Below are 26,802 nucleotides of genomic sequence, written 5' to 3' on the forward strand. Positions count from 1 at the left end.
TAGGCAGGCATCATCTTTGTAGCAGGAACTCCTTTGCATATTAGGCGGCACACCCCTAATGGAGCCAGTCCTCCAAGAGTTTACAGTAGCCCCTGTGAGAAGAGCTCTGTAAGATCTTGGAGGATTGGCTACATTAGGGGTGTGTCGCCTAACATGCAAAGGAGTTCCTGCGACAAAAAGAGCCCTGGCTTATGTATTCTTATGTAATTCATTTTATATATTTTTATTTATCTTGTAAGCTTCCTTGAGCTCCATATAAGGAAGAAAGGCCGCTAGGGCTGCCAAGTCCCCCAGGGGGGCGGGGAAACCCCCGCCCCAGAGGCCCGTTCCCTGACGCGGCGGATCGGGCCCCAGGGGGAACTCCATCCAGACGTGCGTGTCACCAGGAAGTGACGTTAGGACGCCAAGCACGCTGGGGGCGGGGCCACGACCATCGGAGGGAAAACTCCAGTCGCCGCCCGGGAGTCCCCCGCTACGGCGACTGCACCAACTTGGCAACCCTAAAGGCCACTAATAAATGTTCTAGATGAATAAATGTCAGGCTTCCACTAGACTTCTACGTGCCTGTCAATTCATCTTGGATAATAGGGTATCTTAGCCCTAACAATCAGAAGCTCATGCAACTATAAGATACTTTTGGGGCATGCTGGAGAAATGATTCCAGCCTAAGGCTTTCAGAAGTAGGCTTCCACTAGACTTCTACGTGCCTGTCAATTCATCTTGGATAATAGGGTATCTTAGCCCTAACAATCAGAAGCTCATGCAACTATAAGATACTTTTGGGGCATGCTGGAGAAATGATTCCAGCCTAAGGCTTTCAGAAGTGTACCCATTTCTTCTTTAAATGCAGGTCTAGCAGCTTGATCGTGTAATTTCCACGGAGGATGTAGTGTGGTAGAGCTGTAGTGTTTCATAGGGGTAGATACCTGCAGTGTAGGAGGAGCATCTCTTATGCATGTGCTGTTGCGCTGCTTTGGCGAGAAATGTTTAAACAAGAGCGTATGAGTGTTCTGGGACATCTGATGTGGCAGCAACGCTGAAACAGAGCGGGTAGGGCTCAGATCACCCTCTTGGGCCGGAGACCCCTGAGAACTCCACGTCAGAGTGGACTGGAACACAATAGTTTTTAACTGAATGTACAAAACAGTCGTATGATTTTATGATCAGTATATTACGGATTTTAGCCGCTTCGGCTGTATAGGAATGTTCTCGATGTCAATGGAGTTACTCTTTTGGAAAGCTAAGACTCTTTCCAGTGTGTAAAATGTGGTTGAGGCAGGGTTGCCAACCTCCAGGTGGTGGCTGGCGATCTCCTGGGATGACAACTGATCTCCAGGCGACAGAGATCCGTTCCCCTGGAGGAAATGGCCCCTTTGGAAGGTGGACTCCGTGGCGTTACACCCCACTGAAGCCCCTCCTCTCCCCAGACCCCACCCCCCGCAGCCTGCGCCCCCCAAAACCCAGAGTGTAGGGTTGCCAACCCCCCCGGTTTGCCAGGGGTCCCCTGTTTTTTGGGGGGTCTACCCGCCGCCGGCCAGATGGCCAGCGGGGGAAGCCCCGCCCCCAACACCCACAGCCACCCATCTCTCTCCCTTTAAGTATGTGGAACCCGTGTTTCCTCCCAAGCCCGATCTCCGCAAGCTTGCAGGGAAATGCCAGCTTCGTGCTCTTAAAAGGGAAACGCGGCTGCTCTTAAAAGGGAAATGCCGGCTCCTGCATTTAAAAGGGAAACGCTGGCTCCTTTAAGTTCAGGGAACTGCCGTTTCTGAAGATCCGGCGCACGGGTGGGAGGGGGGCGGTGGACGTCCCCAATGTGCCGTCATCACGTCGGGGATGCCCCGCCCCCTCCAGGAACGCCCCCAAAGTCCCCCGCTGGGGGTGGAAGATGGACTTGGCAACCCTACTGGAGTGGGCAACCCTAAGTAGAAGGCCCGTGTATTACTGCATGTGAGAAGATGACATTTGACATGGGGGAGAGGGAATTAGCATCACTTGAGAAAATACGTTTCCCTTTCTAGAACCTTTTTCATGGTAAGTACTGTATTTTCATTACATTTTATAATAACAGTAGTTCTACAGGCCGTGTTTGTGAGTATATTTAATTGATTCGTGTGAGTCTAATGAATTTTGCTGCCAACGTAGCCGCTGCAAGCATAGCTGTTGTTTTCTTTTTTAAAGAATTTGATAAAATACGTTTGAGGTGGGAGGGGATAGCACTTCAGTAGCAATAGCGAAGCTTCCATATATGCCTGCTACTGGGACAACTGAGTCGTTATCTCATCCCTGTTTGGATTCCCCCCCTCACCACACACACATTAGGTTGAAGATAACTTTGTACTGGAAAGCGAGAAAGAGAAATTTGTGGAGGAACTGAAGGCGATTGTTTGCCAGGCCCAAGACATCATCCGTAGCCTTCCTGCCGAAGAGAGAGCTTCTGGCACGGATGCTACTTCGTCCGACCCAGCCTGTGCCCAAGTAAGTTCCGTTTGTTCAGCCCTACTGAGTGTTCTGGGAAAGTGTGTTTGTGTTGGGAAACTCCCGTTTTATATTCATCTGTTCGTTTTTAATTCAGACAGGATCTTCTGAACAAGTTCAGATAAACCCAGCATCTACTCAAACGGGCAGTAAGTAACTATTTTAAAACATCTAACACTTGAAGGACACAAAGCAACCCACCCTCCCTGCCTTAAAGGTGAAAGTGATAGAACTGTGTGTTGAACATTTCGACAAGGGTGCAGACTCCCTTCTCCTCAGTTGTGCCAGCTTTCGTGGTTGAAATTGCTACCTAGTAGCTGACTTTTAGAAGGGTATTCTTCATATGTGCTTTTGCATATCGTTAACTCAGTGCTCTGGTTCTGATAATTAAAAGGAGAAAGGAAAAGGGAATACTTCTTTACGCAGAGAGTGATTAAAATGGGGAATTCGCTGCAAGAGGATGTAGTGATGGCCACAGGAATAAACTGCTTTAAAAAGGGGGTTAGACGGATTCAAGGAGGATAAGCCTATCAATGGCTATCAGCCAAGGTGACTGTGGGGAACCTCCACATTCAGAGGCACTAAACCTCTGAATCCCAGTGCCAGGAGGCAACAGCAGGGGAAGGCCTTGGCCTCTATGTCCTGTTGGTGGACCTCCAGAGGAACTGGTTGGCCACTGTGTGAGACGGGATGCTGGACTAGATGGACCCTCACTGGTCTGATCCAGCAGGGCTCTTTCTGATGTTCTTATCAGGGGAAGGCCTCGGCCTCTGTGGTCTGTTGGTGGACCTCCAGAAGCACTGGTGGTCACTGTGTGAGACAGAATGCTGGACCACTGGTCTCGTCCAGCAGGGTTCTTCTGATGTTCTTATGTTATTGTATTGAAAGATTCTGAGTGGTTTATGGGCCACCTTCAGGTCAGGATAAAAGCTTTTAATAGGTATGGCCCAAGTGGGTTTTGTGTAGCTGAGATCTGAGCAAAAACGGAATTTTGGATTTTGCCTTTAGGAAATGAGGAAATAAATCCCTCCGTTGTGACTGTCGGTGCCTCCATGTGTTTTGTTTCTTGAGGGGGGAGATGAAAAAAAGCAAGCTAGCCTCCATTCCATATAGTTAGCGGTGTTACTCTGAGTAACTTGTTAGGTGTAAAAGTTAAGAGAGCAATCCTAGATGAGTCTGCTCAGGATCCTACTCAAGTCTATTCAGAATCAGTAGGGTTTCCTCCCAGGAAAGTGTTCTTAGGATTACGCTGTAAATGTTGCCATTAGTTGTGAATGGTGCCAGTTTGTTTAAGCCACAAATTGTGCCTGCGTAAGGAACGTGGGCACGATAGATGAAAAACGATAGGATCCCCTCTTACCTATTGAATTTCTCTTAGTGGAAAGCGGAGTAAGAATATACCCTCTCCTGTGAACTTAAAGTGCAATGCAGGACCATTGTATTGCCATAATGGACCGCCTCTCAAAGATGTCAAAGTATGCGTGCATAGTTTTATTCCAGCAGGTGTTAATTATTAGTATTGAGCAGTCTTTATATTTCTGATTCTAATATGACCCTGGATGAACAAAACAGAACCAGTGTTATTTTTCTCAAGCTGAGCTTCTATCTTCCGGTGGCTTGCAATTTCTGCCAGGTGTGATACATATTTCCTTTTGTTCCCCACCCCCACCCCCGGAGAGGAGGGACTGCACCACTTGAAAACCTAGGCTAGGACCCAAATAGCTCCATGATTAGTTCTGTGAGCTGGTAGGGTCTTTGGGTACATTTCTGAAAGAGCAACCTCCCTTGCTACATAGTAAATGAATTTTGAAACTGAGTGGGGTCTTCAAAAGGAGGTGGTGATAACGGTGCAGGATCCTGCTCTTCTGAAGAAAATGATTTAAAATTTCCTTCGATATACTAAAGCCCATAGATGCACCTAAAAGTAGCTGCCTGTACCCCAGCCCCTACCTTCTTCTGATGGCTACACAGTGGCAAAGTCTATTGCATTGCTAACATTCTGGGCACATGGATACATGTTCATTTTCTCTGCTTTTAAGGAGTGGGTGTTACTACAAACAGTAGATGAGTTGTTATGGCATATGGTGGAGGGTTATAACCAGACACACACGCATACCTCAAAAGTAGTATAAAGTAATTGCCCTTAGTAAAGTGAGTACAGTTAACTCTGTGTAATAAAACAGATGCACATGCTTAAGAGAGCCTTTTTGGTGTGGAAGGAAACATTGGACTATAAAGGAAATCTGCTGCAGTTGAATTAAAGCTCTGTTTTATGATGCGTCTTTGAATCCTCGTTCCTTCCTGGAGAACTGGCGTTCCTTCCACGGGCAGTGTACTTTGGTGATGTTATGTTCCTGCCCCAGCTGAAAGTCCAGGGCTATTTTTGGGCAGGAACGCACAGGAACGGAGTTCCGGCTGGCTCCTGAGTTGGCCACACCCAGCAGGAACTCATTAGCATAATAGGCCACACCCAACAGCAGAAACTCATTAGAATTGGCTACATTAGGGGTGTGTGGCCTAACATGCAAAGGAGTTCCTGCTACAAAAAAAACCCTGTGGGTTTTGACAACAAAGTAAACAGAATAAGAAGCAAAAGGTGGGTGTGGCTGGATGACCACACTTCTGGTAACATGCAGCCTAATATGCTAATGAGTGTCTGCTGTTGGGTGTGGCCTGTTATGCTAATGAGTTCCTGCTGGGCTTTTTCTACAAAAAAAGCCCTGGCTGAAACACAACTGAAGTGGTGGTGCAAGAACCAATAGTCTGCACTGTTGAAGCAGGGACAAGATAGCCAGGGACTGCCTCGGTCTGGTGTGCTAATTACTGCATGCCTCTTCCCCCAATTTTAGTGAAAACAGATATGTTACAGAGATGTCTAGGACAGGGCAGATTCCACACGATGTGGCAAACAAAGGGTGCAGGTATAAGCAAAGACAGGATGGTTCCATCAGCAGAACAATTTATTTTTTAATTTGTTGTAGATTTTTCAGGTTGTATAACCGTAGTCTTGGCATTGTAGGACCTGACGTTTCGCCAGTAGCTATGACTGGCATCCTCAGAGGTATAAAACAGAAAGATGGAGTACTCTCTATGTCAAGACCTTTAAACCTTACACCTTGACACAGAGAGTACTCCATCTTTCTGTGTTAAGCTTGTATGGGACATACTGGTGGTGCAGGGGGGCAATGCTCCCTCTAAGCTGTGGAGTCTTATAAGCAAAAAATCTACTTTGTGAGCTACTGGCATTAAAGTTGTCGGCAAGTGATTTGGCTACTGTATTAGTTTGCTCTGGAGCCCTCCTTCCTGAGCTAAGACAAAAAACTGTGAGCCGGAGGCTAAAAAACTGTGAGCTAGCTCACACCAACTCAGCTTAGAGGGAACTCTGGAGGGGGGGTATCCCATGGAAGCAGCTTTAATCATTTTGTTCTGTTTTTTTAAAACCTTACATCATTCTTATCCATCTCTGTTAAATAACATCATGCGTATTTGTGTGTGGGGGGAACATAGCCACCCATGTTAAACTGTGTAGAGTGGTGTAAGAGGAAGCCAATCAATGCCAGTGAACCAAGACAGATAGGAAAGATTCCTCAGTGCTGCGGCAATGGCTCGGAAGCGCAGTTTTTTAAGAGCCGTGCATCTCAGCAAGCAAGGCAAGGAAGACATGAAGGAGGAGGGCAATCTGCTCAAGGAGAAATGAGAACAGAGCTTGCGAATCTCAGGGCCAACCTGGGTCAGGCTTAATACACTCCCGGCCCTTTTGAAAAAGCCCCTGGCCAGGCGTGCAGAGGGGGCTCAGTTTGAGTTGAGACCATACCATTTGGGGACGGGGTGAAACCCCTGCCTCCTTCACTATTATCCCAATCTTAAAACGGCCTCAGGAGGCTGCTGTGTACGTCCCATTTGGAAAGCTGACTAGAGATGTGAAGGCCCGGAAAAAAAACAGAAAAATTCGGAAAAAAAACGTTTTTTCCCCGTTTTTTTCCTGAAGCCTTTTTGGTTTTTTTCCGAAAAATTGGAAAAATTGAAAAAAGAAAAGAAAAGAAAAAAAATTGATTATGGAACGTTTTATTTTAACATGATGAATAAAATATTTTAAGACCAGGTGTCCAAATATTTTCCAAATCATTTCTAAAATATATATATATATGGTATCAGATTGATGTAATTTCTGTGCACTGAGGACAAGCAAGTCCTAGGTTACAAACTGAACTCTCCAATGCAAGAACAAGATGCATTTATTCCTTTAGGAGGTGCGATTGTCAGAAGAAAATAAAAAAGTTTCAGTTTTGTTTTTGCATGTGGGTGGGTATTCTGTAATAATTGTTTGGATACACTATATTTTTAATATGCTAGTTGCGATAATTTCATGCCAAGTAAAAATGTCCATAGTCATATTTTATGTTCCTAAAGTAACAGAATGACTTTCAAACTAGAAAAGACAAAAGAAATGCTAATGTAGCATTTTTTTCATTTTTTCCGAAAATTTCTGTTTTTTCCTTCAAAATTTCCGGAAATTTTACATCTCTAAAGCTGACATTAGTTGATACTTGTTCATATAAGTTTTCCCAATTGGGGCACGCAGCATCCCCCTGCGGCTGTTTTAGATTGGGGGAATGATGCAGGAGGTGGAGTTTTTTAACACGCCCTCCCCTCCTGCTGTCGTCTCAATCCAAATTGTGCCCCGGAACACAAAGTAAGTGACTTTAAAAAAGAAATGCCGGGAGCTCCTGGCATGGGAACTTCCTGTGTGTCGTCTACTTAGATTCTAAGATCTAGATTACTAGACATCAATGCATCTGAGCAATCCGCTTGCCGCAGCAGCGCTATTCCTCCATTTATATTTATGCAAATCTTGGTGGGTTTGTTGTTGTTGTTGTTGTTACTTCAAACATGGTAGAGGCATGATCATCCCTCATGGTTTCTCTCTCTCTTCCTCCAGGCGAGTCTGCTCCCCAGTCATCTCCTGTTGGACGCTGGAGGTTTTGCATCAATCAGACAATAAGGAACAGAGAATCCCAAGCGCCTTGCACTCTTGTCCAGTCAAGTACAGCTATCCCGGGGTGTCAGACGACGAGAGGCGAATCTGTGATGGGTCCAAAAGAAGGCATGGATCTTTTTTTAATTATTATTGGTCTCTGGGGCAATGGGTCATCAGGACACATTAAAGGCGCTAGTCAGCAAGGAAGCTCAGTCTCTTTGTCTTGGATAAGAGCAGGTGGCTTCACTTTGGAAGGCTCCGGGCCGGGTTTCGTCCTGTTGGCGAAGAGGGAAGCCCTATTTTGAGGGAAAGAATCCCCTGCTTTAAGTTAGGATCAAGACGGGTCGCCGTGTTAGTCTGTCTGTAGCAGTAGAAAGTAGAAAGGAGCTGCGGTGGCTCAAGTGGTTAAGACGCTGAACTGCAGGCTGTGGAAGGTCAGTAGTTCAGCAGTTCGAGACCCGAGTGTGCCGCATGACGGAGTGAGCTCCCGTCTCTAGTTCCAGCTCCTGCCAACCTAGCAGATCGAAAGCAAGAAATTGCAAGTAGATAAATAGGTACCACTTTGGTGGGAAGGTAACAGCGTTCCGTGCATCTTGGCGTCTAGTCATGCCGGCCACATGACCACGGAAACGTCTTCGGACAGCGCTGGCTCTTCGGCTTGGAAATGGAGATGAGCACCACAACCCTAGAGTCAGGCTTGACTGGCTTTCGAACAAGGGAACCTTTACCTTTACCTTTAGCAGTAGAAAAGAGCCAGAGTCCAGGAGCAGCTTAAAGGCTAACAAAATTTGTGGCAGGGCAGGAGCTTTTGTGAGTCCCTGAAGCAACAGAACAAAGTCTGAGTCCAGGGGCACCTTTAAGACCAACAAAGTTTAATTCTGGGCATAAGCTCTCGTGTGCAGGAACACTTCTTCAAATAGATTCAGGTGGGTCGCCGTGTTGGTCTGAAGCAACAGAACAAAGTCTGAGTCCAGGGGCACCTTTAATACCAACAAAGTACAATCCTGGGCATAAGTGTCTTCAGAAGTGTGCATGCACACGAAAGCTTATGCCCAGATTTATTTATTTATTTCATTGGATTTCTTAATCGCCCTTCCCCACCTATGCAGGGCTCAGGGCGGTTTACAAGAAGATAGTGCTATACAGTTATAAAACCAATTAAAACCATAAACATACAATATTAAAGAAACAATATACATTTTAAACATTCCAATAACAGATGGCCTGTCTAGCATTCAGATTTTTTGGAGGGGGTGGTGGTACCGGGCAGACGTAGGAAACCGTCACCAGCCTCACCCAGAAGAAGAAGAAGAAGAAGAAGAAGAGATTGGGTTTATACCCCGCCGTTCATTCAGAGTCTCAGAGCGGCTTACAAACTCCTTTCCCTTCCCCTCCCCACAACAGACACACTGTGAGGTTAGGTAGGTGGGGCTGAGAGTGCTCTGACTGGAACTGCTCTTTTTCACGGACAGCTCTTCTCAGAGCTACGGCTTGCCCAAGGCCATCCAGCCAGGTGCAAGTGGAGGAGTGGGGAATCAAACCCGGTTCTCCCAGATTAGAGTCCGCGCACTTAACCACGACACCAGCCTGGCGGAACATCTCCGCCTTACATGCCCTGCCGAACTTTACTAGAGCAGGCAGGGCACGGATGTCATTTGGCAGAGAGTTCCACCAGGCTGGGGCCAAGGCTGAGAAGGCCCTGGCCCTGGTCGAGGCCAGCCGGATATCTTTGGGGCCAGGAACTCTGTTGGTCTTAAAGGTGTCACTGGACTCACACTTCGTTTTAATGGTGACATCTCATGGATGCGGAAGGCCATTCTTTACCCTTCAGGCTCTCTGCTCCCTTTCAGTCAGAAAGCAGGGCCCAGCTGATGACTGACTCTCATTTTATATTTCAGTGATAAACTCTGTGCCAAAAAGGCTATGCATAGATTTGCCTGAAGCGGCTTTATTTGCGCACTCAGTTAGTACGGTTTTGTGTCTTTGCCACACCTTTACACGCTCCTTATTTCCCCCCCCCCAGTTAGCATTGCGTGTAGCTTTCTTGAGGAGGGGCAGTTGCCCGATGCAGGCCTATTCTTTTTTAAACATTCTTTTAGAGGGTACCTGTGTCGGTCTGCAGTAGAACGTGCTGGTCTCTAGGGTGCTACTGGACTGGAATCTATCTTTTTAAAAGGGAGGCTTGATCATCAGGACTATTCCTCCTTAAATTTGAATAGCAAGAAGGAAGACCGTTCGTGATCAAATACGCATTCCAACATTTAAAAGATTGGATTCATAGAATCATGGAGTGTTAGAGTTGGAAGGGACCTTGCAGGTCATCTAGTCCGACCCCCCGCACTCTGCAGGAGTGTAGCCGAAAGATAGCCCGGCAACATACCCGAAAGATGACTGTCCAGACTCCGCTTGAATACGTCCAGCAAAGGAGCACCCACCACCTCCCAAGGCAGTCTGCACCACTGCTCAACCACTCTTACAGTTAGGAAGTTTCTCCTGATATTTAGCTGGTAATGACTCCCTTGTAATTTCCACCCTTTAGACCTAGTCTTGCAATCCGGAGCAAGAGAGAATAGATCCGCTCCATCTTCTACATGACAGCCCTTCAGATACTTGAAGACTGCAATCATGTCTCCTCTAAGCCTCAATCATGTCCCCTCTAATCATGTCCCCTCTAAGTCTCAAATATATATTTATAGGAATGTGATCATATCATAAGACGCAGCCACCGCCAGAAATTCTCCCTGCTGCCTTTTTGCCATTTCCCCCACACCGCTTTGTATATACAGTCATTACCCAGGAAACTTATCTCAGTTCTTCAGCCGCTTTCCATAACAATTAGACACTTCCAGCCTTGATTCTCAGCAGAGAGGGTTCAGGGTCAAAACCAAAATGCTTCTTGGGGTCATCGAAGAATGAAGATAAAACAGCCCCAAAGTCACTGTGTTCTTCACAAGGCGAGAACTATCAAAGCTAAAATCACAGATAGAGGTTGCCCGATTTGCAAGTATCCAAGAGGAATGCAAAGCTGCTGTTATGTGTGTCAAAAGCAGCCAAATTGCACAAATGGGCATTCCCGATTTGCACTGTTGTTCTAGGAATTTCCATCCCCCCCCCCCCAAAAAAAAAAAAAAACCAGGTTTTTTTCCAAGCTTCAAAATCATTCCTGATTTGCACTGTTGTTGTTGTTGTTGTTGTTCAGTCACACAGTCGAGTCCAACTCTTCGCGAGTTGTTGTAGGAGTTAGCATCCCCCCCCACCAAAAAAATATATCCATTAAGAGTGTGGAAAACAAACTCACCTGCGTAAGCAAATACAGTTTGTGCCAGATGACCTGAAAACTAGCAATGGGAGTCAACAAATGGCACAAGGGCAGACTCTCTAGACTGGGGCACATAAATTGTGGTGGCTGACTTGGGTTTGGGTTTCTGTTCATGTGTACTCTCCCCATGGTTTGAATTTTATTGCGAATAGTGAATTCTCTTAAGAGCAGTACGACAGGGGTCCCCAACCAAGGCACCCGCTACGTTTCCTGGTGTCCACCAAGTGTTTTTAGAAAGTGGCTGGGGCCACGTGTGGCTTTTGCCCAGCAGAGCTTCCTTTGCGACCGGAGATCGGATCAACAATAAAGAATAACAAATAAGCTGTAATAATGCAAAACACGCTTGTAATCTTAACAAAATTACAGAATTCTTATAGAATCAAAGCATATAATAACCTTTTCATGAAATCCCAATTCCAGATGGATGAAATTCTCCGGAGTTAAACTTCCGTTTCATAAGATGAATTTCTTCCAAACATCAAATTCTCCTTCATAAAATACAATGTACAACGTTATCTTCATATCCAAACAATGTACCACAGGCTTAATATTAAACAATCTTATTAAATATCATACATACAACAGCAGTTGTCTCTTCTCATTCCATAATTACCATTCATCAATTTATCAGATAGTAACATCCAGTTTGGTGTGGTGGTTAAGTGCGCGGACTCTAATCTGGGAGAACCGGGTTTGATTCCCCACTCCTCCACGTGCAGCCAGCTGGATGACCTTGGGCAAGCCGTAGTTCTGTCAGAGCTGTTCTCTCAAGGGCAGTTCTCGAAAGATCTCTCTCTCAGCCCCACCTACCTCCCAGGGTGTCTGTTGTGGGGAGGGGAAGGGAAAGGAGTTTGTAAGCCCCTCTGAGACTCTGAGTGAAGGGCAGGTATAAATCCAATCTCCTCTTCTTCTTCTTCTTCAACATGGAAACGTTAATTTGGACATGGATAACTATTTGAGCTTGGTTTATTTCTCTCCTGATACTGGTATTAGTAACTATTACTGTGGCCTAGAGCAGGGATCCCCAACATTTTTGAGCCTGTTGGGAACCTCTGGAATTCTGACACAGGGTGGTGGAGGGAACCTCTGGAATAAAATCCTGCGGAATTCTGACACAGGGTGGTGGACTGAACCATAAAAAGGCTGACACCAGGGGTGGAGCCACGCGTACACTCTGAGGAAGTCCAAGTGCAGGGGAGCAGCAGGGAAATGCTTGACCTGTAGCCAGTCATGCGTTCTCTGTGTATCCTACCTATTTTAATCTGCATTGCCAGTCAGGTCTATAGTGGTCCATCAGAAGATGTGCTAGGCAACAACCCCACCTGGTGCCACCCATCTTCTGAAAACACTTGGCGGGCACTGTGATGCTCATGGGCACCCTGTTGGGGACCCCTGGCCTAGCATGTTAATTGCGTGTTTTTTTTTTTAATTCAGCATCAGCCAGTCAAGCCAGCTTCAGTACCCTGCACTAAATAACTGATGTTAGTGTAGAAAATGCAAACCAGCCTGCTGCTCACGTTGACATCTAAACTATCTGTGTCCCGCCCTATGTCCGCAGCCTCATGTTGCTGTATTGTTTTGCCACCAAGAGCCAGATAAGAAACAAGAAGTAATACGTAGATGGAAATGATTTCTGATAGCTGAGCAAGATCCTGTTGTTTGTTTTTGTAAAATCACAAAATTGGATAGAAGAGGCCAGCTCCACAATACCGACTTTCCCTATTTCTTAGGATGCCTACATCTTATTAAACTCCTTTTAAACTGTGGCATCCTCCGGTCTTTTCCGGTTTGCCTGTGTCAGGCTTGGCTTTCAAAGTTGCCTCTTAACCTAATGACCCAGGTAAGGGGCCCCCAGTGTGGTGCCTACAGGTGCCATGGTATTTGCTGACAATTCTCTTGGTGCCCGCCAAGTGTTTGTTAAAGGTGGGCATGGCCAGGTGGGGCTTTTGCCCTGCAAGGCATCTGATTGGCCACTGGAGATTTGATTGGCTGTGCAGTTTTTGAAAACATTGCTTTGGGAGCAGATGCCACCACTGCAGCAAGAAGCTTCACTGCACGGCTGAAGGTAAGCGGTGGCCACCATTTTTGGGCTGGCTCTGCCTCCTGTGGCACCCACATTGTGGTTGCGCCCACCCCACAGCGTCAGAATCCCAGCAGTGCTTTGCATGCTCAAAAAACGTTGAGGACCCCCTAACCTAGGTAGACAGGGGTTCTTGAAACTGTTCTTCTCCGCAGTCATATCTATGCCTATTTGGAAAAGTGCAGGCTTTAGAAGGGGTGGTGATAGCAATGAACAGAGACCCTGCCTAAAGGCAGCTGGGCTTTCCCTAGAGCCTCGGTGATAAACGCAGTGTTCTCTCTAAGCTGAGTTAGTGTGAGCTAGCTCACAGGTTTTTAGCCTCCAGCTCACAGATTTCTGTCTTCGCTCAGGAAGGAGGGCTCCAGAGCAAATGAATTTATGCAGCAGCCAAATCGCATGCTCACCACTTTAATGCCAGTAGCTCACAAAGTAGAGTTTTTGCTTACAAGACTCCAAAGCTTAGAGGGAGCACTGGTGATAAGCCTCGCGGGTTTCCTCTCCTGTATTTACAGACCCACCAAAAGAGAGCACAAACGAAGATGGCCCCCAAGATTGTCCCCAGGCTGTGGAACATGCTAGAAGCCAGCCTAGGCTCACCCCTTCTTCCAGCTCAAGTGAGCCAGCAAGCGACGGTGTGGCAGCTGAGACACACAAAGTGCAGTGGAGTCTCCCTTCTCCTCCTCCGCCGAAGAGACCCTTCCCTGCCTGGCGCCCGAAGGCCAGGACCCTAACTCTCCCGGAGAGGCCCAGCAAAGCCCCACCAAGCCTCCAGACCCCCCGGGGACGCTCAGTCCACCTGCAAGTCATCCTGAGGGTTTGCCCCTGCTGAGGGAGGGGCACGGTGATATCACTTCCGATCCCAGCGATCCATGTACGCACGTGAGTACTGATGGGTAGGTTGGTCTGGTCTTGAAAACGGCATGTCCGACAGCTGGGGAATTCGCAACACCATCAGGCAGCCGAATGGATGCCGGCCAGTAATAGGTAAGGGTACCTGCTGAAGTTGGTGGGCCATAAACTCAGGATGGACCAAAGGAAGCGCTCCTTTACTCGACAAGTAATTGCATTTTTGGAATTCACTCCTGGCGGAGATAGTAACAGCCGTAAACATAGACAGCTTTAAAACAGGCTTAGGTTGACGGAGGAAAGGCCCTTCAACGGGTACTAGCCACGTGAGTAAAAGGAACCTCCACTGTCAGAGGCAGCAAACCTTAGGATCCCAGTACTTGGGGGACCGCATCAGGGGGAATCCTCAACCTCTATACCCTGGTTGTGGACCCTCTGGGATGAGTGATTGGCCCCTGCATGGGACAGAACGCTGTACTGACTGGCTCGCCGGTCTGATCCAGCAGGGATCTTCTTGTGTAATTCTCTCTGAAATAACTTCCTACTTCAGTTATTATCTGACGGTTGAGAATCTTTCCTCTGCTGCTGAAACTTCCTGACTGCTAGGGAAAAGTCTGATACCAGTCCCCTTTCCAGCGGGAGATATTTTGACTTAAGCTGAGCTAAGGAGGAGAATTACATTCTTATGTGTTGCTTCATGAGACCATGTAGTTCAGGGCATGGAAATGGGGGGAAAGAAGGTTTAATAAAAACAGTCTTAATAGTTTTGTTAGGCCTTTATTTTCAGAATCAAGAAAACTTACGATACGTTTGCATTTTCTTGAAGGTGTAGGTTTCAGGGCCAAGCTAGATAAGATGTTGGAGACTCTAGATTGCTATAGGGTTGCGTGTTCCGGGTTGGAAATACCTGGAGATATTAGGGGTGGAGCCTGAAGAGGGCGGGGCTTGGGGAGAGCAGGGACCTCAGCAGGGTGCAGCGCCACAGAGTCCACCCTCCGAAGCAGCCATTTTCTCTGTAGTCTGCAGAGCGGTCGTAAAAGTGGGTGATCTCCAGGTCCCACCTGGAGCCTAATTAATTCTAATTGCCTATAAAGCAGTGCTTTATGGCTAAGCCCTAATTCTGCTTTTCCACGAGAGAACCAATGTGATTCTGGACAGAATAATCAGATTTCCCCAGGGTCTCAGCCTTTAGAAGAAGCACCATATTCCTAGCCCCCTATTGTTGTGAAGATATGCTTGTAAGCAGGGGTCGTTTAGTAGAAAAAGAGCTAGGGGAACTCATTAGCATAACTCACTAGCATATGCCACACCCCCTGACATCACCGGAAGTGTGTCATGAGGCCACACCCCCTGACATCACCGGAAGTGTGTCAAGGCCACACACCCCGCCCCCAACGGTCCCGGCCGCCGCAGCCGGCCTTGCAGCTCCACTGCCGAGCCCCATGAGGGGCTCCCTCTTCTCCTCCTCCCTCTTCTCCTGCCTCCTCCTGGCTGAATGAGGGCCGGAAGCGGGGCGGCTGGAAGCAGGGGGCGGGGCTTCGTCATGTGTCCCACCCCCCCGTACCTCACCCGGGGGGAACTGCGATCCCCTGCGATCCCCCCCGAAATGACCTCTGCTTGTAAGTCTCTGGGCAGCTCAGGAGGGTGGCTGAGTAAGATTTACAGTGACCAGCGGTGGGACGTTGGCACCCTATGTAGTTCCTTGCCTTCACTTAAACCAGGAAAATAAATCAAAATAAGAAAACACCACAAGCTTGATATTTGTACAGGGCACAGAATCCAGCTTTTGCAGCATACATTTGTATGCGTTTGTTTTGGGGCCGGAGTAGGCTCCAGTTCCAGTTCAAAGTTTATGGCGTGTAGCCAACGGCCATCACACAATACAAAAGATTAAAAAAAAACAGTACAAAGATTGGCAATACATTTAAAAGAATCCAGTTCAAAGTTTATTGCATGTAGCCAACGGCCATCACAATACAAAAGATTAAAAAACAGTACAAAGATTGGCAATACATTTAAAAGAAAATTAAAATGTATAGATGAAGTATGAGTATAAGTTTTAAAATCAGGTTTCTCAAATAGCACATTCTGAAAGTGCAGTCATTTCGTAGCCTTATCTCTTAATTTTCCTTGCAGCGTGAGCATAGAGTGCCATTCTATAGGAGATAGTGGGATTGACGTCTGAAAGCAAAAGTCACTATTTCAATGCCTGTTGTGGATTGTAGTTAGGACTGGGTTAAGAAATTTGATTCTGGGAGTAGGCATACGTTTGATTCTGGGAGTAGGCATACGTTTCTCTGGCTTTGCAGAGGGACCTAGGAGGAAAATGGCTGAGATCCAGGATGCTTTGCCACTTCCTTTCAGCTTGTGCTCCACCCTTGGACCCCAGTTCCCAAATCCTAAGGGAAATAGTGTAAAGTGGAATAAAAAAAGTATATCTATCCAATTCCGTCCTAATTAAACAAAGGGGGAGGTGGATTTCCACAGCTTATAGAAGACTGTTTAGTTTTGGCTAAGCTTAATATCCGAGGGAAAGGTGTTCCATAATTATTTGGAAGAATTAGCAGTCATCTCTCTATATGTTCATATTCCAACTTGATGAATTGCTGTTATTTCTAAGAATGGGCATTTTAGTTAGGTTCATGTGGGTCGCCGTGTTGGTGTGAAGCAACCGAACAAAGTTTGAGTCCAGTGGCACGCCTTTAAGACCAACAGAGTTTAAATCTGGGTATGAGCTTTCGTGTGTATGCACACTTCTTCTTTCGTGCATGCCCACGAAAGCTTATACCGAGAATTAGACTTTGTTGGTATTAAAGGTGTGCCACTGGACTCAAGGAGCTGCGGTACTCAGTGGTTAAGACACTGAACTGCAGGCTGCAAGGTCGGTAGTTCAGCAGTTCGAGACGCAAGTGCCGCATGACAGAGTGAGCTCCTGTCTCTGGCCCCCGCTCCTGCCAACCTAGCAGTTCGAAAGCAAGAAATGGCAAGTAGATAAAGAGGTACCGCTTTGTGGGGGAAAGCTAACAGCGTTCCGTGCGCCTCGGCATCTAGTCATGCCGGCCACATGACCACGGAAACGTCTTCGGACAGCGCTGGCTCTTCGACTTCGAAACGGAGATGAACAGCGTAACCCTAGAGTTGGCTTTCGAGCAAGGGAAAGCTTTACCCTTACTACTGGGCTCAAACTATGTTTCATTTTAGTTAGGGTTGGAGGTGTATATGTGCAATGTTAAGGAACAAGGCAGCCTCTAGGATATCAAAGGTCGAAACTATATATGAGTGGTAAATGCTCCCTTAGTCAAATGTCACCTTTTCTGTGCCCTCTCTCCCCCCCCGCCCCCCCTTTTTTCTCCAGGAGATGTCCCCGGATACTTCACTTCCTGAGAACCCCGTGGCCTGTCCCGCTTCAGCATCAAGCGTTGGAGCTGTGCACCTGCATGCAGGAGGTGGATATTTTGGCCTAAGCTTTACTTGCCCTAGTCTCAAAAACCCCATTAGCAAGAAAACCTGGACTCGCAAATTAAAAAGCTGGGCATACAGGCTACGGCAGACCAGCTTTTTCAAGAGAGCAAAAGTCCGGCAAGGTAGTGTGCTTACAGTCAGGGACCCTAGACTAGGTAACATCTGTTTTGATTTCCTTACGTATGTTTCCTTTCTTTTCTTTTTTCCTTTTTGCATTTCCTGCACTACCCTATGTATACCTTTCCCTGCATCTTGCTCATCTGTGTAACATTTCATTCACTAACACATTTTTTTTTTCAATGTTTGATTAACCGGTTTTTCATTCCACATAGAAGTATAGATCTTGAGATACCAAAAAAAAATAAAATTAAAAGCCTACATGTATACTAGGGTCTTTTTTTTTTAATGCAGTGTTGCTTATTAGTATTTTCATGGTCACTGACCATGTTTCATTTCTTTTGTGTCCCCCCCTTCCTTTAAAAAGAATTCACAACGGAGGAGATGTCAAGTGAAGCTACTCCGGACTGGTTTTCTCCTCTCGAACAAGCAACAGTGGAGAATGAAGCAGCTGGTCAATCTAAACCTCTGACTGGCTCATTCCAGCGTGGTCGGTTTCAGGTTGGTATCGTCAAATCAGATAATGGATTAATTTGGTTAAATCCAGATGCCATCGTACGATGAGATGCTTTATTTTTAACTTGCGTTATTCAGAAGGCAGGTAGCCCAGAATGAGTTGCCACAGAGCCACGAGACTGAAAGGAGCTTGCACTGATATTCCCAACCAGGCCGCTGAATATTTGCTCAAGGGCAACAGGAAGCCAGTTAGATGTCCATGAGTTTGTAAGAGCGAAGAAACTGGAAGAGGCGGCCACTGAGATTCACAAAGCCATCTTAAGCAGAACAGCTAGATTTTGAGTCTAGTCACCCCTTAGAGACCAACAAGATTTTCAGGGTATGAGCTTTCGAAAATCAAAGCTCCCTTCGTCAGATACCTTTGAAACTATCCTAAACACAGTAACACCCAGGGAAGATAGGCCATCTAAAGGAGCCTGGGGGGAGCTATAAATCCAACATCTTCCTTTTTCCTCCTCCTTCCTCCGCCTCCTTCCTCCGCCTCCTTCCTCCTCCTCCTCCCTCTTCTTCTGTGAGCCAGTTTGGTGTAGTGGTTAAGTGCTTGCACTCTAACCTGGGAGAATCAGGTTTGATTCCCCACTCCTCCACTTGCACCTGCTGGTGTGCCCTTGGGCAAGCCATGTTCTGGTACAGCTGTTCTTGAAAAAGAGCAGTTTCTGTCAGAGCTCTCTCAGCCCTACCTGCCTCACAGTGTGTCTTTTGTGGGGAGGGAAAGGGAAAGGAGTTTGTAAGCCACTCTGAGACTCCCTTGGGTAGTGAATACAAACTCCTCCTCCTCCTCTTCTTCCTCTTCCTCTTCTTTTTCCTCCTCCTCCTCCTCTTCTTCCTCTTTGTATCCCCCCAAAAACTCCACCCTTGGGAAATGCTGCTCCCCCTGTCCTGCCCCCCTCCTCCGTATGGCGCTTTTCAGTGGCAGCATTCACCACCACTACCTTAGCCTTGTTTCACTTTGGTGCCAGCATTAACCAGCTCATGGCACTGTGGCAAACCTGAGTTCTGTGACTACCAACATTTGGGAATGAATAAAGCCATAGTACTACAATTTGATTTTATAAACTTCTGCTTCTGCTTCTTCTCCTCCACCTTAATGCAGAAGTACTCATAGAGCATGCCTTCCTCTGGAATTCATTTTAATAATTCACTGTAGGGAATAGCCCCAGATTAACAGTTATGAGTTGCACCACTATTTCAAGGGAGCTGAAAAAAAGCAATACTGCATGGATATCCTTAGTTTCATTGGGTTTGGGGTTAACACAGTAGGGCTATAGAAGACTCTGCCGCTCCTTCTTCCTGCAGAGGATTTCCCAACTGCTTTGTTTTTATAGTGTTCCATTCATGGGGAATGACATGCAGGTCTCTGCCTTGTTGTTCCTTGTGCTTCAGATTTTTGTAAGTCCTGTCTCTCTCTTTTCACTGTGTCAGAGTCTTTATGAAACCCCTTCTTTTGTATTCTGTCTTTTCACCGCACTGCTCTTTTGCTGCAGTCGACAGGGCTTCCCAGCAGGTCCTTGACAAGGCATATTGACGCCTATTCATTCAAAGGCTCTGTAATTATCGAGTGGCAAATTCTTTTGTAGTCTTCTCCCCGTTAACTATTCCTTTGGGTCCTTTTTACAGAGCTTGCTTTCTTTCCTCCTTGTCTTGTATGGCACTTTCAGGCATAGGGTCAGCCGGCCGCAAGCTGAAGGGCATTTCTGTTATTTGGCTTGCAGCACGTTGACGCCACTGCAGTCCAGATCTGTTGCCGTGTGGCCTGTAACACTGCATTCTTATTTTTTTTTAATATAAAAAATAAATATTAGCTCTCCTGTTTAGGCTATGGAACTTAGTACTTCTGTACTCATTCAGTAGCTTTTAAAAAAATAAATGGATACACAATCACTTTTTTTATTTGTGCTGGCTGTTGTGGCTAGTCGGTATGTTTTGTAGTAGTTGAAAGTGCGACGTACGGTGACCCTGCCCTGCAGTGTTTTCAAGGCCATTGCTTGCCTCTGAAGTCATGACCCTGGACTCTTTTTCAAGGACAGCTCTTGTCAGAACTACGGCTTGCCCAAGGTCATCCAGCCAGGTGCAAGTGGAGGAGTGGGGAATCAAACCTGGTTCTCCCAGATTAGAGTCCGGGCACTTAACCGCTACACCAAACTGGCTCTTAGGTGGGTGTAATGTAATTGCAGCCTTAGGAATCAGCCCAGTTCTCCACTGTGCAGACCACCTTTCTGGGAAAAAGAAATCTGCCAATTTCAACAGTCTCCCCTTTTTTTCTCTTTCTCTGTTCGCGCCGCAGGTCATTACAGTGCCCCAGCAAATAGTTTCTGGCGGCTCAGAAACTGACCCTCCTTTCTCAGAAGCTGGGGCAGGAGAAGTTGTTCCTAAAGAGGGAGAAATGGCCACGGAAGCCACGGGGGAAACAGATGCCTCTTCCACCTCCCCTGAGCAGCGGGAGCCGGAGGAGACCATGGCCACCGGCAGCAGCATGCAGTCGTGCTCCGAGCCGTGGACCAAAGGAGGTTTTGTGCGGAAGCAGCCGAGCTCTGACAGCGAACTGTCCGCCCCCATGGGCGGCAGCCTGGAGGGCTGGGAGCGAAGCCAGCGATCGCAAGATGAGCGGAGCGGCACCCACGGCAAGAGGCGCAGCTCACTCTTTTATTCTCCATCGTCCCCGATGAGCAGTGACGACGAGTCTGAGATCGAAGACGAGGACCTGAAGGTGGAGCTGCAGCGTTTGCGGGAGAAGTAAGGGCTTGTGTTTCAAGCACTAAAAATCGAGTTCCGTGGCTGGTTTTTCTAATAGCTCAAAGCTGATTTCTCTCAATAGTTCAAAGCTAGCGGGTGACTCTCGTGTGGACAGAGGGTGGGGCGCAGCAGGATTCCTCTTCCACTCCATGGCACTGATGGTCAAAGTGTGATCTTTCTGGGTTGGGACTCCATCCAAAGACAGCTGGGTTAGGCAGGGACTTCTGCTTCCCCGTGGATCCTGGTTCCCCTATGGCATTTTATAATTACTAACAGTTACCTATTATTCACTCCGAGGTACTTTATATGTATAAAGCCATGCATTTCTGTGCACAATGAACCTGACAACAGTTTGGTTATTGAGTGGCAAGAGTTACGAAGAATGTATCCCGCCAGTCTTAAAAGAACTACTTTGGTTGCTGATTCATTTCCAGGCACAATTCAGAGTGCTGGTTCTGACCCTTGAAGCCTCACGCTTCCTGGGACCATAGGACTTAGAATCATAGAATCATAGAGTTGGAAGAGACCACAATGCAGGAAATTCACAAATGTCCCCCCCACACACACACACACTGGTGACCCCTGTTCCATGCCCAGAAGATGACAAAAAAACCCTCCAGGATCCCCGGCCAAACTGGCCTGGAGAAAAATTGCTTCCTGACCCCAAAGTGGCAATTAGCATTCCCCTGAGCGTGTAAGAAAGGGCCACAAGAACTAAACACCGAAGGACCACCTTTTCCCATATCAACTTGTCTTCCAATTAAGAGCCCCATCTCTGAAGTAAGGTGGGTGGCTGTTGGAGACGGTTTTTCATCAGCTCTGGAATGGCCTTCCCCAAAGACATTTGTCTGGTATTTGGCTGTCTTTTGGTCACCAAATGATGTCATTTAATTCACCTGTTCTTTCTTCCGGTATGTTGCTGGAGTTAGAATCATAGAATTTTAGAGTTGGAAGGGACCTTGCAGGTCATCTGGTCCAGCCCCCTGCACTTTGCAGGAGCACAGCCGAAAGACAGCCCCACAACATACCCGAAAGATGGTTGTCCAGCCTCCGCTTGAAAACATCCAGCAAAGGAGCATCCACCACCTCCCGAGGCAGTCTGTTCTACTGCTCAGCCACTATTACAGTCAGGAAGTTTCTCCTGATATTTAGCCGGTATCGACTCCCTTGTAATTTCCACCCATTAGATCTAGTCTTGCAATCTGAAGCAAGAGAGAATAGATCTGCTCCATCTTCTACATGACAGCCCTTCAAATATTTGAAGACTGCAATCATGTCCCCTCTACGCCTTCTCTTTACCAGGCTAAACATACCCAATTCTTTCAGCCTTTCCTCCTAAGACTTGGATTCCAACCCTCTCACCATCCTGGTTGCCCTCTTCTGTACACGCTCGAGCTTGTCAACATCCTTCCTAAAATGTGGTGCCCAAACTGGACACAGTACTCCAGGTAAGGCCTGACCATAGCAGAATAGAGCGGAAACTACTACCTCCCGTGATCTGGACACAATGCTTCTGTGAATGCATCCTAAGATTGCATTAGCTTTCTTCACAGTCACATTGCACTGCAGGCTCATGTTTAGCTTGTGATCAACCAGAACACCTAGATCCCTTTCACATGAGCTGCTGTCGGCTTGACAGAGGGTCCCATTCTATATCTGAGCCTTTGATTTTTTATACCTAAGTGTAGGATTTTGCACTTATCTCTATTGAAATTCATTTTATTTGTCTCAGCCCACTGTTTCAGCCTATCTAGATCATTTTGAATCCTGACTCTTTCTTCTTCAGAATTAGCAATCCCACCCAGCTTCGTGTCATCTGGAGTTCTTGTTGAAAAGGTTCTTTAAGCAGTGAAGTGGCTAAATTTGCAGATGACACGAAGTTGTTCAGGGTGGTGAGAACTAGGGAGGATTGTGAGGCACTCCAAAGGGATCTGTCGAGGATGGGCGAGTGGGCATCAATGTGGCAAATGGGGTTCAATGTGGCCAAGTGCAAAGCGATGCACATTGGAGCAAAAAATCCTGAATATAAATACACATTGATGGGGTCCGAACTGGCGGACACTGACCAAGAGAGAGATCTTGGAATTGTAGTAGATAACTCAATGAAAATGTGCGACTGCAATAAAAAAGGCCAACGCTATGCTGGGGATCATTAGGAAGGGAACTGAAAACAAATCAGCCAGTATCATAATTCCCCTGTATAAATCAATGGTGCGACCTCATTTGGAGTACTGTGTACAGTTCTGATCACCATACCTCAAAAAGGATATTATAGCATTGGAAAAAGTGCAGAAAAGGGCAACTAGAATGATAAAAGGGTTGGAACACTTTCCCTGTGAAGAAAGGTTAAAACGCTTGGGGCTCTTTAGCTTGGAGAAATGACGGCTGAGGGGTGACATGATCGAAGCTTATAAGATTATGCATGGGATAGAGCAGGTAGAGAAATAAGTACTTTTCTCCCTTTCTCACAATACAAGTACTCAATGAAATTGCTGAGCAGTTGGGTTAGAATGGATAAAAGGAAGTCCTTCTTCACCCAAAGAGTGATTAACACATGGAATTCACTGCCACAGGAAGTGGTGGTGGCTACAAGCATGGATGGCTTCAAGTGGGAATTAGATAAGCATATGGAGCAGAGGTCCATCAGTAGCTATTAGCCACAAGGTATAGATAGGAACTCTCGGTCTGGGGCAAGTGATGCTCTGTCTTCTTGGTGGTTGGGGGGGGGGTCAACAGTGGGAGGGCTTCTAGTGTTCTGGCCCCACTGCTGGACTTCCTGATGGCACTGGTATTTTTGGCCACTGTGTGACAGAGTGTTGGACTGGATGGGCCATTGACCTGACCCAACATTGGCTTCTCTTATGTTCTTATGTTCTTTAGGCAGGAATTATTTTTCCCTGCCAATGTATTTACAATTTTTAATACACTGCAACCTATTCTATGTTGCCTTTTACCTGCCGTTTTTAATTGACTATTTTAATTTTGTAATCTAATTTTATTGTTGAAACGGTGTTGTTATTTCATCAGAAGCGGCTTCAGACAGAGTTTCTGCTGTTGGGTGTGGCCTATTGTGCTAATGAGTTCCTGCTGGGCTTTTTCTACAAAAAGAGCCCTGTGAAATACTATGTTAAAATCAAGATTTTTGTCACCAGGTTGAATTACGTCCTGCTTGTCTGAATGCTACGCTGTCTGGTCCCGATAGCACGCATACGGCAGGACAGCCGTAAGTCAGGAGACTAAGGCAGCATTTTCTCCTTTCCTTTGCAGGCATATCCAGGAGGTGGTGAGCCTTCAGGCTCAGCAAAACAGGGAGTTACAGGAATTGTATGAGCGGCTCCGGTCCATCAAGGACAGCAGGTCAGAATCGTCCGAAGTCTCCCTGCACCTGTCTTCTCCACGCCGGCCCAAATCTTTCAAAAGCAAGCTGCGCAGCAGGCCCCAGTCCCTCTCACATGCCGACAATGGCATTGTTGCTGCTGGTAAGGAGGAAGGGAGCGGGGGGACCCTTAAAAACACTGGCGCCCCGGCAGGGAAATAATCCCAAAGCTAAAGCTCCCTTTAATGGGCATGTTTTGTTTTGAATTTTTTTTTTTGTAACCCTTCTTTTCTCCCCGACGGGAACCCAAAGCCGAATCACGTTGTTCTCCCCGCCTCCACCCTATCCTCACAACAACATCCCTATGAGGTAGGGCAGGCTGGGAGTGTGTGAAGGGCGCAAGGTCACCCTGCAAAACTTCCATGGCAGAGCGGGGATTCAAGCTGGGTTCTCCCGCATCCTAGTCCAATACACCTAACCCCTGTACTTCAGATGGAACGGAGATGGAGCAGGCAACGACGAGCCCATCAGTAAGCAGTCATCTGAATCCTTTTCTCATTGCCTTACCCCACTTGAGGAGCTGCGGTGGCTCAAGTGGCTAAGACGCTGAACTGCAGGCTGTGGAGGGTCTGTGGTTCAGCAGTTCGAGACCCGAGTGTGTCGCATGACGGAGTGAGCTCCCGTCTCTAGTTCCAGCTCCTGCCAACCTAGCCGTTCGAAAGCAAGAAATTGCAAGTAGATAAATAGGTACCACTTCGGTGGAAAGGTAACAGCGTTCCGTGCGCCTTGGTGTTTAGTCATGCTGGCCACGTGACCACAGAAACGTCTTCGGACAGCACTGGCTCTTCGGCTTTGAAACGGAGATGAGCACCGCAACCCTAGAGTCGGATTCGACTGGCTTTTGAGCAAGGGAAACCTTTACCTTTACTTTACCCCACTTGACATCGTAAAGCGCCCCCCCCCCCGATGAGGTGCCCACCAGCACCTTTCCTGGTGTCCACCAGGTGTTTTCAGAAAATGGGTGGGGCTTTTGCCCAGCAAGGCTTCTGATTGGCAGCTGGCAATTTTTTTAAAAAAAATGTTGCTTTGGCAGCAGCTGCCACCACAGCACAAGGATCTTCACTGTGTGCCGCCTCCCGTGGCAGCCATTTTGTGGCTGGCTCCGCCTCCTGCAGCAGCCGTGTTGTGGTTGCGCCCACCACACCAAGCCAGAATTCCTAGGGTGCCTGCAGGCTCAAAAAGGTTGGGGACCCCTGTTGTATAGGCTTAGTGACTTTCCCCCATGGATTTTTTTTTTGGCATGGTATATTATTCCTCAGCCTGCCAAGCTCTTCCAAAATGCCTGTTAAGAATGGATCCCTATTGGATGCTCAGCTCTTCAAGAGAGCCTCGCAAATAATTACACTCTGATGAAATGCGTTTCAACTCAACCAACCACCCCAGCCGTATAACTAGTTTCGGGGCCTCTAACGGTGTGCCTTTTCTCCCTCCCGTTCCTCTGCCCCACAGAATGTTGCTGTGCCACCACTGCTGCCTCTGTGATAGACTATCAGTTGAGCATTCAGGCCCACCTGCTGCACCAGAGCTGTTCACAGGCAGAGTCTAGCCAAGGTATTTATAAACTCCCTCCTGCGTGAGATCAGTGACTCCATTTGTAACATGTTTCATACCTAGTCAGTTCTTCCCCTGGAAATCAACTTCCTGGGTTCGCTACCAGGGGTCATTTCCTGCAGGAGCGCACAGGAGCAGAGCTCCGGCAGTAAAGAGCCCAAGGGACGGGCACATGCAACATGCCCCACCCCCTGCTCCCAGCAGCCCAGGCCACAAAGAGCAAGAAGCATCCAGGTAAATTTCAGAGGGCCCCCCCTGGCCCCCTGGTGCAAAACAGTCCAGTGGCACCTTTCAGACCAAGTTTTATTTAGGTACAAGCTCTTCCTCCTCTGTGAGGGCAGATCTGCACGCTCCCTCCCCCCAATAGCTAACAATCCAAAAGAGTCCCGTGGAGCCTGAGCGGTGGGTGTTGCCTTCTGACACACTTCCGGTGATGTCAGGGGGTGTGGCATATGCAAATAAGTTATGCTAATGAGCTCCTGCACCTCTTTTTCTACGAAATGACCCGTTCGCTACTCACTAGGTGGTGTTTTTTTAAGACCAGCTCCTACTGCTAAACCCTCAAGCATCTTCTTTACTCTGCTTGGAAGCGCCCCCTCCCCATTATCTTCTGCAGCATCCATGACAGGTCTTGAAAAACACAGAAGGGGGCGGGGGGAAGCTCTAGAGACCCACATTTTAGTGTTTTGGTTACTGAGACTCCGAGTGAAGGGCAGGGTACAAATCCACCTCTTCTTCTTTTACTATCTTCCTCCTGATGCTCATTTTTCTGTTAAAAGTCTCAGATGACACCAACACTCTATTACAAGTCAGTGGGATGTAGATATGCTTGATATGCCATGTATCTATAGCCCATGTTCTTGGTGAATGCACAAAATCTGAAGTGCAACATTCTGAGAATTCCGTGAAGATAGTTTCAGAGGGCAGCCGTATTGCTCTGCAGTAGAAATGCTAGATTTGAGTCCAGACCAACAAGATTTCAGGGGGGGGTATGAGCATGAAAGTAAAAGACGCCTGCTCCTTGGGAGGAAAGCGATGGCGAACCTAAACAGCATGATAAAAAGTAGAGACATCACCCTGCCAACAAAAGTCCGCATGGTCAAAGCAATGGTATTCCCAGTAGTCATGTATGGCTGTGAGAGTTGGACTATAAGGAAGGCCGAGCGCCGAAGAATAGATTCTTTTGAACTATGGTGCTGGAGAAGACTCTTGAGAGTCCCTTGGACTGCAAGAAGAACAAATCAGTCAATCCTAAAAGAAATCAACCCTGACTGTTCCCTGGAAGGCCAGATAATGAAAATGAAGCTCAAATACTTTGGCCACCAAATGAGAAGGGAGCACTCACTAGA

The 26,802-nt window shown here is 47.2% G+C and overlaps 1 protein-coding gene across 1 annotated transcript in view; it reads left to right on the top strand.

The window, feature by feature from the left end:
* The window catches only part of WNK3 (WNK lysine deficient protein kinase 3), a 91,365-nt gene that overhangs the window by 59,597 nt on the left and 4,966 nt on the right, over positions 1–26,802 (top strand). Inside the window, exons 15-19 of the mRNA XM_015422950.1 lie at positions 2,320–2,475; positions 2,573–2,624; positions 7,415–7,560; positions 20,078–20,526; positions 23,794–24,005. Of these exons, the coding sequence (XP_015278436.1) occupies positions 2,320–2,475; positions 2,573–2,624; positions 7,415–7,560; positions 20,078–20,526; positions 23,794–24,005 (1,015 nt within the window). The remainder of the gene's footprint in view (positions 1–2,319; positions 2,476–2,572; positions 2,625–7,414; positions 7,561–20,077; positions 20,527–23,793; positions 24,006–26,802) is intronic.

This window comes from Gekko japonicus, unplaced genomic scaffold, assembly GCF_001447785.1.
Source record: "Gekko japonicus isolate JY-2015 unplaced genomic scaffold, Gekko_japonicus_V1.1 scaffold1327, whole genome shotgun sequence".
Lineage (NCBI taxonomy): Eukaryota > Metazoa > Chordata > Lepidosauria > Squamata > Gekkonidae > Gekko > Gekko japonicus.